General features: G+C 42.9%; 2 protein-coding genes across 3 annotated transcripts; one reads left to right on the forward strand and one right to left on the reverse strand.

Annotated features, from left to right (window-relative positions):
- Window positions 1-2,076: 2,076 nt before the first annotated feature.
- On the forward strand, window positions 2,077-7,611 carry LOC115682070 (transcription factor GTE12-like). Of its 2 annotated transcripts, none has more exons than XM_030606212.2 (10): window positions 2,077-2,853; window positions 3,001-3,061; window positions 3,135-3,239; window positions 3,340-3,383; window positions 3,488-3,539; window positions 3,625-3,708; window positions 3,794-3,915; window positions 4,001-4,067; window positions 6,830-6,951; window positions 7,039-7,611. In XM_030606212.2, exons 1-10 carry the CDS (start codon window positions 2,077-2,079, stop codon window positions 7,288-7,290), a joined length of 1,686 nt encoding a protein of 561 aa, XP_030462072.1. In that variant the 3' UTR covers window positions 7,291-7,611. The 2 variants fall into 2 exon arrangements, with proteins under 2 accessions (XP_030462072.1, XP_056175495.1); XM_056319520.1 differs by having other exon boundaries at window positions 2,077-2,836; window positions 2,987-3,061.
- Window positions 7,612-7,889: 278 nt separating this feature from the next.
- LOC115682073 (eukaryotic translation initiation factor 4E-2-like) lies at window positions 7,890-11,434 on the reverse strand. The gene is made up of 5 exons (XM_030606218.2): window positions 11,010-11,434; window positions 8,667-8,832; window positions 8,450-8,575; window positions 8,264-8,329; window positions 7,890-8,154 (listed from the first exon to the last, which is right to left on the reverse strand). The coding sequence occupies exons 1-5, from the start codon at window positions 11,333-11,335 to the stop codon at window positions 8,104-8,106; spliced, it is 735 nt and encodes a 244-aa protein (XP_030462078.2). The 5' UTR covers window positions 11,336-11,434; the 3' UTR covers window positions 7,890-8,103.
- Window positions 11,435-12,291: the final 857 nt, after the last annotated feature.

Below are 12,291 nucleotides of genomic sequence, written 5' to 3' on the forward strand. Positions count from 1 at the left end.
TAAAAAATAAAATAGAGTGTGAGAGTAGGGACTGCACGACATGCACTGTACAAATATATTATAAATATATATAGAATCGCCAATCTTCCAATTTCAATGGTAAATCATATTTTAGAAAAATACACAGGTATGATCTCTAGGTACGATATATTTTTATATGCTATCTTTGTCCGGAAAAAATAGCACAATATAGTTTTAACAGATAATGAGTTATAAAAATTGGTTTTTTTGGGGAAAAAAAAGAGAGGATTATTCTAAAATCGATCAACAAATGCAGGTCACTACTGAACTTGATTTGGGAGAGACCGAGCTCTCGCGCTTTACTTCCCCGAGGGGAATCAACGCGCCGCCGATGCTCATCGACGAAGCACCTTGTTTATCAGATCAGCAAAGATATCGTTTTTCCTATTATAGTTCCTAGTTTCCCGTCAGTTATCTTATTATACGGACCTTTTCAGAAACCCGTTTCCCTCGTTACGTTACGGTTATGCGAACTCGGTCTTTCCACTTAAACGGGTTTTCCTTTCAAAGCAGATCAACACTAGGGAAAGTTTCACGATTGTCCATGCATCGTGATTTGTTGTACAATCGATATTTTGAAATTTTTTTTTATAGTTATATCTTATTCAATATATATTTATTCATATTTCAAATTCTCTTGAAAGTAGTCAATGAATTATAAAACAAATACCGACGCACATATCTTCTTTATTCCTTTAGCTCCTGTTTATAAGCTCGGAAGCTTTGAGTGTTGGAGTGAAACTCCTCACCGCCGCCCAACCCGGGGCGCCGCCTAGCCGAATTTACGCATCCGCCCCTGGAGGAACCGCGGGCGCGGAGGGGCGTTTGCGTAACTTCACATGCCGGACCACTCCGCGTTTGCGGAGCTCCCGATAGATAATAACAAAAAAAAACAAATCGGGGAAACAAAAACAACAAAAAAGGGGGAGCGAAAAACAAAATTATATATTGAGAAAAAGGAGGAGAGCGAGAGGGAGAGCAAAATATATGACGTCAGCGCCGTCGGCCAGAAATATCGTCACGGGCATGTAGAGAGAGAGAGGGACAGAGCGGGGGGCGACCAAGAAACCCTAAAAAGAGGAGGGGCAAAACCTCGGTTTTTTTGTCTTGGCTCTCTCTCTCTCTCCTCCCTCCCCCCCCCTTCCTTCTCCCACTGAAACCCCTCGCTGCCCTAAACCCCCCCTCCGGCCCCCCCATCGCGACGAGGCTCCCCGGCGGAGGAGGCTCGCCGGCCGGCCGCCCCCCCTCTCTCTTGGGTGGTGCGGGGGTGGGTGGAGCCCCCGATGCCGTGACCGGATCCGGTCCCCCCCTCCCGGCGGCCCGCGGATTCGTTGCCGATTCGGTGAGTTTCGTCCCGTCGCGCGAAAGCCCCCCCCTCCCTAGATCTCGCGCTTTTCGGTCCTTTGCGGCTTCTTGCTTTCGCCCTTTTTTGTTGAGTGGCGCTCGGTCCCGGTTTTTGGTTAACGGAGGGAGGGCGGCGAGAAATTTTGGCGGGGAAAGGGGGATGGTGGGTTTTGGAATTTGGTAACCGCTGGAGTTTCTGTTGTTGTTCGTAGCGAGCGCGGCGGGCGGATTTTGATGGGTGGGTGTTGTGTTGTTTTTTTTTTGGTCTCTCGGCTGCGTTTTCGTCCTACTGGTGAAGGAAATTAGGGCGAAGTTCTTGTGGTGGGTGCGAGTGAACTCGACTTCGATGCTCTTACTCGTGGGTTCGGGCCCTTCTTTTTGGTGGTTGGACTCTTGGGTGTCGTGCCCGCCGATTTTTTTCTTTCCGGGATCAATCAGTTTTGGCCTCTTGTTCTTCAGTTTAGCGTTTTTTTTTTGACTCGGTGATTGCTATTTCTGTTTTTGTGTTAGGTTAGGGTTTCGAAATTGTTTTCGCGGGCCATTAATTTTACTTCTTCTTCTCTTTCCTTGTTTGGCTTTCCAATTCTCTCAGTCCCGGTCCCGGTATGTCGAACAGCATGATTTCTTGTTGAGGAGGAGGCTGATTGTCGTAGTCCCGAAGAAGAAGAAGAGCCAATCATTCGTTCTAAAGGGGTTTTCTAGTGCCTCACGATGATTGCGACGGAAAGTGTAGTTGTCAAGAAGGTGAAGATTAAGTTTTCCGGAAGAAGAGTCGAAGCAGAACCCCAATCCAGATCATGTGGGTATGGGCAGCAGAATCTGCTTATTGATGATTGGACTTCTGGCGCTGTGAATGGTAAGGAGAAGAATGGCGATTTGCCTTCTGAAAGCGAGGCTGATGCGAAGTTTGGAAGTTCCGTCTCTGGTGCTAATAAGCGTGGACCTCAAGTAGAGTTTGAAGTTGCAAAGAAGAGACAAAGGATGGATCGGGCTGTTACGCAACAATGTTCTGCCATTTTAAGGAGACTAATGAATCATCAATGTGGTTGGCCTTTCAAGCAACCGGTCGATCCAGTAAAGCTAAACATACCGGATTATTTCTCAATCATATCAGAGCCAATGGATTTAGGGACAATAAAATCTAAGCTCGAGAAAAATATGTATCGTGGAACAGAAGAATTTGCGGCTGATATTAGGTTGACCTTTTCTAATGCCATGTGCTACAATCCACCCGGCAATCAGGTACATATAATGGCAGATATGTTGAATAAGATCTTTGAGACGGGATGGAAAGCTCTTGAGGCAAAGTGGAGCAATGGAGAAACTAGAATAGTGAAGGGATCCGCATTGAGTAGACAAAGTAGAGAAAGCAGTGCCGTGGGACAAAACGGTCCCAATACACCTCCTCAGTGCACCAGTGTGCCTCAAAATAGGATGCAAACGGGAGATATGGTAAAGAAGAACTGTGATGCTACTACTTTATTAAAGGTGAGACATTATTTTCCAAAATTTGAGTCAACTGGGAAACATTAGTCAGTACCGGCAGATTGTATTTGTTGTTTAGATTTGTCGACTGTGGTTTGCATCTATTCTACCATAAATATATTAATGTGTGGTTAACTGGTTCTTGAGCAGATTAAGGTTTCTAAAGTTGCACAGAGTTGCACAACCAAGTCATTAGGAAATAACGACAAAGGTAATGAAGTGGCAGAGTATAATTTCTGCTTTTGTAGCTCTCTTCTAGAGCTAATTGCCAGTGTGTCATATAGGCACTGATGGTGCTAGTGGACATGCTTGCCGCTCCAAGTGTAATGCATGTGGCAATACAACGTGCCGATGCAGCGTTGCTGGACCAGCTTCTGCATCTTCAATGGGTAAATAATCTTCTTTTGCTGTCTCCATTTTAGGAACTTTTATTTTGGTATCTACGGAGTACTGATTTTATGTTTGTTGGCCTTTTGGATTTACCTTCAGAGAAGGACCGAGATCACGAATTTACTATTGATGCTCCAAGATCGGTATATCTAGATTTTAGAGTATTTCTTTTTTATAAGTTGAACAGTTCCGTTCGTATGCCTTTTGATTTAGTGCTGAAAGTTGCTACCTGAACTTGCAATTTTAGGCTAGGAGCTCGTCTGTGGTGCAGGCCAGTAAATCTGATCCAGATTCTGATGGTAAGTGCATCTTTCGGATTTGTGATGTTTGAAGTTGTTCGATGTTACAACGTTCATTCAATTTGCTTCTGGAAATACTCAAAAGGAGCTGTAAGTACTGTGGACGATGGAAATGTCTGTCCTAGTTCCCACCTTGCAATTCCATCTACGGATGCCACATGTGGGGAAGGTTAGTATGTCGTGAATCGTTCGGTTGAGATATATTTTGACCATTCAAGAAAGCAGGAGAATGATCCATAATGACATTATATCAGGGTGGAGTGCTTCTCTCCTTGACATACCGCTGTCACCTAAAAAGGCCCTGCGTGCTGCAATGTTAAAGAGTCGCTTTGCTGACACCATCTTAAAGGCGCAACAGAAAACACTACTGGATCAGGTATGTGTTTTGTTTGTTGGTAGTAGATGATGTTATATGAAGTGTATCATAACAGTTGTTTCATACATGCCTTTTGTAATTACAGTGCGATAAGGCAGATCCTGTGAAGATGCAACAGGAGAAGGAAAGATTAGAGAGAAGGCAGCGCGAAGGTGATAAAAAAGTTAACCTATTGTTATATTTCTTCCCTAAGACATATGTGCAAATCTTTTGCAAATACTCTCACATGAGCGGGGAACTAGATTTACTCTTTAAACTTTTCTCTCTATTTGCTCCGAATTCCTCTCTCATGATTTCTGTTGTGTTCAAGCAAGTTAATTTTGATATATATGGTAAGGTCACAAAGTAGAAAAGCAATTGGCTAGTTCGATTTGAATTCTTGAGCAGCATTGTGTTTTTTTATTGTGTTTTGTGAACACTTTTCTCTATCGAGCAGCAGAGCTTGGGTTATTGTTTGCATCGTTCATGCCTGTGGTTGTTGGTTTAGTAATTTCAGCTGAAGAGCTTATAGAAGTTGGGTCGATGTTACCCCTTTCAGATTGAGTGTGGTAACTTCAGACTCAAAACTGGATATATAGATCCTTAAAAGGATTCAGTTAAGTCTGTCTTTGTGGCCATTACCATGGAAGTCAATTTGGCAAGCATTGTAGGAGCCTTGTATTGATCAAGTTTTGACCCAAGGGAGCTGACTGCATACTGTATTAAATTTGTAATTGCATCTCTCGCCTTGCTCCTTGGATTATGATGGGATTGATGAATTAATGCTGGCTAGATCTTGAGTGATATCAGTAACCTGTGTGGGGTCTGGCAGTTGGTGACTGAGCCAGGGAGGTCTGGTCCAATGCTGAAATTCCTTCAAGAAGAGATTTTTCTAATCAATATGAAATTTCCACTCTTAACTTTTGGCTAAATCATTGGCAATATCTCTGTCTACTACTGCTCTGGTTTGCACCTTGAAGGCTTCACGGACCTTCTAATGCACTTGAATTGAGATTAGGCTTTATGGCTATTGTCATTATGGGTTCCATGAGCGTTGGTAGAGTTATCCAATGATAGGGAGCTACTTTACTGGGGTGCTTTCCATTAGTCCTACTAGAAGTCATGGATTTTTCTTTGTCAAGGTCAAATGGACGAATTCTTGTTAGTGTATTTTTCTTTCACTAGATGGAGGATAGTTTCAGCTTAATGATCATACAAATCTTTCTTTGAGAGGTAAAGAATCTTCTTTGTGGGGAAATAAGGAATATGTGATTAATCGCTGGCGAGATAATTGTTCTAGGAAAACAAAAGTAGTTTACTAATGAAGACTCAAAGTTCAAAGTTTGAAACCATCTATCCTTCAAAAGAAATTTCGACCTCTAAGCTCTTTAATATCTATCCAACTTCGAAATGAAAAGTTGAAGTTGTTTAGGTTTCTGCTGGCTTGCTGCAATTACCCAAAGATTTAGGTTCCTCTGCAAACCCATTTTACCAAAGGCAGTACTTTTCATAGACAGTCTCTTTTTCAAGAAGTCAATAGCGAAGTGCAAACGATGAGCTGATTTCCTCATCATCTTCTGTAGTGGCAGATCACATCGTTTGCTGAGGTCTCCCCGTTTTCCATGAAAATTGACCTCATCTGTGGACACTGTTGTTGGAGAGCTTAGTTTTGTAGGAATGAGGTCGATCAAATGGTTCTCTTTAGTGTTTACTGTCAGCATATCCCTGTTCTGGTTTAGATTTTGTTTCTTCTGACCTTATTTTGATTGTTAATGTGCTATGTACAATCACTACTACAAATCGACCTGTTAACCAGAAAGAAAAGCAAGATTTTAGCAAATTATTCCTTTTCACCTTGTATCGAATAAGGTGTGTCTTCTCTCTCCTCCATATCACCATCCTGCAGGGGAGGTTTAGAGAATCAGACGATTCTTCTAACTCAGTTGCATGTATAATAGCTCGTTGATTTAAGGATGCTGATCCTCTGGCTGTGCGAACAAGTTTTGTTGGAGAATCATGATAAGGCTCTTGTAGATTTGTTTCTCAATAACTGCGGTGTCGCTTGGGGCAAAAAAAGAAAATGAATGTTCTGCTGCCATTGGTTGGCCTGAGACAATGTATTCGGCATTAGTTTTGCCTGTGATCATGAATGGTGAAATGTAATGTAAAGTTAACACAAATTTAGTGACGTGTTTCAATGGGATTGCTTTCACAGCAATAATACTGTACTAATTTAGTTCATTACTACCAACAATTTATTATGATTAATGTGCCAGTCAGTAGATGAAAAGATGTTAAAAAAGATATAGCATTGGGACACAGCACAGGTGTCAACGGAAGTAAAAAATTACGAACAATGGGAAGTTTACGAAGAAGCAGCGATGAGAACTATTGTTGGGACTGCTTATACTTCATGAGTGCAGCATTAGGCACTTCCATCAATCACTTCATTCTTATACAATGATTGGTAATTTTTGTTGGTCAAGTAATTGTTGGCGTAATAATACTGATGCGAAATCCTGATCGATCAAATGATCAAATGAGTCATCAATTTTTGGCTGTCAAATAATGATGTGAGACCTCTTGTTGATTAAGCTAACTCGGTGGGTAGCTGGACAACTCAATTTCCCATGATACCCTGGTCTTGAGAAAACTCTTCTTTCCTTGACAGACATTCTTTCCACAAGACTATTCTGCTGCCACGATAGGTCTGAACTTTATTTTCGTAGAGAGAACATGCAAACCTTTGTCAGTCTATTTTCCATGGACTTCAGATAATGTAATCCCCAAATATGTTGCTTTTGGTTTTGGCATTTAATGTCGTAGTTATTTTTGTTCATTACGGATATTGGAATTAGAACAGTTAATTGGAATTTAATTGCTGTTCCAAAACTCGTATTGTGGTGATTAACATTTTTGTGATCTTTCAATGCAGAAAAAGCAAGGATTGAAGCTCAGATCAGAGCAGCAGAAGCTGCTGAGCGAATGAGAGCAGAGGCTGAAGCCAGAAAGCAAAGGGAGAGAGACAGGGAAGCTGCTCGAATTGCACTTCAAAAGGTTTTACTCTTCGACTTGTTTCTTCATGTGTGGTCAAAACTCAGAAAGTATTTGTGTTCGACGCTGACGGGTGTGAACTGCGTCCAGATGGAAAAGACTGTCGACTTTGAGGAAAATCTCAAGATTCTGAAGGAACTGGAGATGTTGAGTGGGTGTTCCGGTTCATCACCTCGTCTTGCTGATGTTGATGATGGATCTGAAGTGGTATCAGGAGTGTTTGATGGGGCTCACTATAGGAATCCGCTGGAGCGCTTAGGCTTGTTTATAAAGGACGAGTTTTTGGAAGACGACGACGATGACAAAATTTTGATTGGGGAGGAGGGTGAGATTCTTTCGTAGCCGACATTCGTAGTTCCAATGGGGTTGCAGCTGATCTTGTGTTTTTTCTCAATTGCTATAACCTCTTTGAGCAACAATAGAGCTAAAATGTTGCTGTAAATCAATTCCTTTTCTGGTGGAAATACAGAGGTAGTAGTGGTTTGGTGATTATTTATTTAGCAAAATGCTACATGTTAGGGACAGCTTGTTTGTTGGATGTCTTGTGTTGTGACTGATTTGAGAAAAGCGTGTCGTGCGGTGTATAAATTGAAACTTTGGCGTACGGTAACGCGAATGATGTATTGGCCCTTCGATGAAGTGACTCATAATTTTCATTCATAAGTATCAGCATCTGACTGTCCTCTATTTTTTTTTTGTATAACCATAGAAAAGAGGTAGTAATCTACCTGCAGAGCATATAAGAGCTGTGGTGATTCAGTCCTAGAACTATGACCAAGCAAGAAGATTTGTCCTCTAGAAGGCTAAGATCACGCAGTCTGATGAGAACATGGAACGAGCTGAAAAGTAGATGAGATGGATTTTGAGTCAAAGCGCTTACTGATTCAATTGCTAGTGGGGGTTTGTTCTACTTTGTGTTCGATTTGAGATGTGTTGACATCTTTCGCGGATCGAAAATTTTCCGAGAAATTTTGCAGTAATACCCCAGCGTATTAACAGGATTGTCCCTTTAAGAGATGTACTTGTTAGTCAGCCTAGATTGTTATAAACTTGGGAACAACCTAACCCATATCACCAGCACTGTACAAATGATTGGTAAGGCGACGGAGCGAAGGCATTTACTTCCTGTAGCTGCATCCAATACGGACATTTTATTCATGCCGTGTAGCGATTCTTGGCGGCTCTGTCAAGCTTCTTGGCATCCTCCTGTGATAGTATCCAGGAGATTCAGTCGCACAGATTGCACGACATGACCGGACTAAAGACTTCTAAAAGGCAAAAAAGACACGAGTTGCTCCAATCGGTCGAAACTCACGTGAAAGATGAACCCCGCGTTCTGGCTGCAGTCGAGGAACTCCTTCCACTGCTTCCCAATGCTCATCTGCAAAAGGCCAGGCTAATGCAAGTAATGTCCGAGCGGAGGGGGCGAAGATATTCGCACGCCAGTTTGCTGCTTGCCACTAAATGACTGGAACTAGAGCTGGCTTGAAGAAGAAACTACCTGGGCAGCCTCATCTGAAGCATTTCTAGTCCATAAAGCTATCTTATCTTGCTTAGCTCTGACACTGACGACTGCTCCACAAATCTCTTCTCCATGGTCAAACTGTTCACCAACCATTGCTAGTAACTATTACACAGGAACATAAGCATGTGTCAAGCCGAGCCCACGCCTATAGAAAATTCAAACAGCTTCAGTCATCTGGGGGCAGAAGGCATACCGTGTACAGCCAGGACGTATCTGACCTCCCTCTGGAGAAAGTTACAGTCCACTTCCCCCCGTTTGCACAGACGGGGTCCTCCCACTTTGGCTCCACTTTATTCTTGAAACAGTGGAGGTCAGCTCCCACCACCAACTTACTTGGCTGATGCAGGTTGTTGTAAACGCTGAAATCCCAAACATCACGAATTCAAAAGATCTCGGAAAACTGGACAGCAAGCCTTAATTCTCATAGAACATTAAGAAATTCACTCTATCATCATGGCATCAAGCTATTACTCGGCATAGAATCCGAATGCAAGCATCATGCTAGGCTACTGAGGAATTCAAAGCATCAGGATTGCAGGTCATACATCCATCACTGCATTCCCCTTTAGATATATCCTTGGTGCTGGCAGTTGGCACTGCACTGGAGGGATGATAGCAAGACCTCCGAGTAGCATGGCAATATAGGTGCTTATATAGATAATATGGTACCTTTCTTACACAACTAAAGCGGAAATTGCCATTAACAGCACCTGGAATAAGTGAATGGCTTCAGCTAGAATAAAGAAAAAGGAGGGAGGGCAAAGGATGAGTTAACTGCAAAAAGCAGGAGGCTCAAAATCTTTTACAATTTTATGGAGGAAGAGATAGATCTCTCTTCTAAAATCAGAGATAGCATAGTGATGGAAGACACTACTGAAGCTTCTCATTTGAGAAATAAAGGTGCACATTCAATGCTATTGTACACTTGTTCTTGACAAAAGGAATATTAGGATTGCGACAATCTCTCGAAGAGCTTCACAAGGAAGCAACTATGGAAAAGAAGAAAAGTAACGACAGAAAAAAAAATCTAAAGAACAGGATCACAAGGAAAAAAAAAATTCGTTCTCTCCTTCATTTATCCACCCAAGATGGCATCGGCATGGCATCTTGAGAAGCAACACAATGTGCAATGGAACTATTCTCCCAGCTCTCTGATCAGTATATTGAGGGTATTGCACTGAACACCCTTTCTTCTTTTCTACTTCTTTCGTCCTCACTGCTGATCTTAACTATTCATTTGCGAATCACTCAGTGAAATTATCAGCTTCTTGTGTGTCGCTGTAATGCTGTTTTCTATGGAATTTCAAATAGCGAAAATATGGTGGATTGAGTGTCTTCCATTCAAATCTTCTTTCGTATCAATGCATACCTAAAAGAGCAGATTTTATTGAATCGACCAATGTGTGAGCGATTCTTCATAGAAAGAACCCCATTCTGTATATAGAAGTTAGCAAGTGACTCCATCCAGTTTAGCAGATGCCAGAGTACAATGCTACAAACAACAACAGATATTACCCAGAAGAGATCTGACCTCACTAAGCAGGATCTGCATCTGGCAATAACTTTCATTTCCTAAGGAATCCACTAGAAGTCATATGCCTGAGTGCCATAGCAATCAAAATAACTTTCCATCGTATACAGTTCAGCAGTCTCTATACTGTTGGTCTAATTAGAAACACCATTATGGACTCAGCCAAATTGCAGTTTTCCATCTGATTGTCACAACCTCTATTAGACTCTGACAATATCAACACTGTCAAGACCAGAGCATGCAATTCAAAGAGGGAATCAGCTATTACAATATATTGATGAAGTATATGCAGTACCTGACAATTTAGCATTAATTGACTTCAGAAGAAAATATGGCTTAAAAAAGTCAATCACATATTACATTACGTTCACATAAAATTGAGGGGAAAAATGTCGATATCGATAGCTGATTGATCACAATGTTGCAAGAGAACAGAGTAGAAACACCAAATGGCAAATGCAGAATCCAAGATCATCCAGTCCTCTATTGTCAGTTTCTTGACACCAAATACTAAACTCGAAAAGTTCCAATCCCCGAACAAACACTCGATGTTCAAGTTCAGCCGTGCAGGACGACGCTCTTAAGTCTTTAACTCGGCTGCCCTTTCGACAATCGACAAAGCCAAGTTAAATGACACACCATCAGTTGCTAGCAAAGCAAAAAGGCACCACCACATGGATTTCTCAATTTCATGGTTACTTCTCAAGATTCAATTCAACCCAAGAGAAATATACCCAAATTTCACACCCTCCTGTTCATCCTACTGCGTATGATCACAGATTGGAAAGACGAAAAGCTACTTCAAATCCATAAACACAAACCAGCACGAGATCGGAACAGAAAGAACCAAGAAAAACACAGAAGAATCGAACCAAGAAAGACAAAAGCTACTTCAAAATCATATCGTAACTCAGAATTTCACCAGATTGAAACAGAACATCGAGCAAGATAAGCCCGAAACGAGACCGGTGAAAGCGAAAATCAAAGACAGCCAGTCTGCTCTACCTCCAGAACTCTTCAATGGTGGAGAAAGTGTAGACCGGGCGTATCGAGCTTCCCCAGGCAGCTTGACTCGACTTCGTGCCGGGGCTATCGAACCAGAACGTCCACGAGTGCTCGAGCGGATGGGGCCGGCTCGCCACTGCCCCCTCACCCGGCGGCAGCGCTCCTCGCTTCGGTGACGGGTTCCTCCCTCCGTGCGCCATCTCCCGCCTGGCTCGTCCCGAGCGGCCGCCGCGCGAGAACCGCCGAGGACCGGGGTCGGCGCCGCTCTTCGGAGGAGGGCAGTCCTCGTGCGCCGGCAGAGTCGTCGCGGCCTCTCCGATCGGCATTCTTCCACTCCCCTCGCGCCGTTTCTCGCTTTCCTCTGCAGAAGAACAGTTTTTTTCCTCCGGTTTCTCGCGCTCTTTTGCCAAACGGTTGAAGTGGCAAGTAACGACTTTTGTACTGGGTCAAACTTTCCGTTACGAAGAGAGAGAGCAAAGAGGGGTTTGACTAATTTTCTTTTTTCTTTTTTGGATTTTATACTTATTTTGTTGTTTATTTTGGATAATATAATAAGTTTGATGATGAGGGAAAATTATTAAAAAAAGATATATTTGAGTTTTTATCTTGATACCACTTATATACTTATATTTTTGAAAAATGCATACTTACGGTTGTGGCCTCAAGCGTCGAGTTCTTAGCCATGGCCGTCGGACATCGAGCTGGCGGTGATGGCCGCCAACTCTCTCATGCTTGCCGCCACAACCGCCCTAGCTTTGGCCCTTGGGCTCCTCGTGACCATGGCTGCTCGACTAGGTTGAGCTATACGGCGCAACGTGGGCTCGAGCCGATGGCTTATCGACCTCGAGGCGCGCAGTCGGTGAAGGCTCGACTCGGGGAAGAAGAGAGTTGGGCTGGAGGGGCCGAGGCACGGGGGGACCACGCGCTATAGTCGGCGTTCACGGCGGGGTTTGAGCCGATGGGTGCGGCGGGCAAGGGCGGCGGGTGGTTTTAGACTATAGTTTTTCTTATGTGGGGGGGTTGGCTAGTGGAGTTGAAGTACAAAATCTGTATCTTGAGGAGTAGAGATATGTAAATGTTATTACTTATTAATAAGCTATTTCATCACTTATGGCTACTTCAATTTTCGAGTGAGCCTTCGAATTCTATAGTATACTACTATTCGGTAGGTGGTAAAAGAGTGTAATTGCTAAAAGAAGCCACTTGAGAATTGCATCCACATATCAATCAATGCCATCATCGCTTTTGAAACTTACGATTTGCATCCCAAGTTTTCGCAATT

The sequence above is a fragment of the Syzygium oleosum genome, unplaced genomic scaffold, assembly GCF_021117445.2.
Source record: "Syzygium oleosum isolate NSW1041296 unplaced genomic scaffold, Sole_v2.1 Sole_v2.18, whole genome shotgun sequence".
Lineage (NCBI taxonomy): Eukaryota > Viridiplantae > Streptophyta > Magnoliopsida > Myrtales > Myrtaceae > Syzygium > Syzygium oleosum.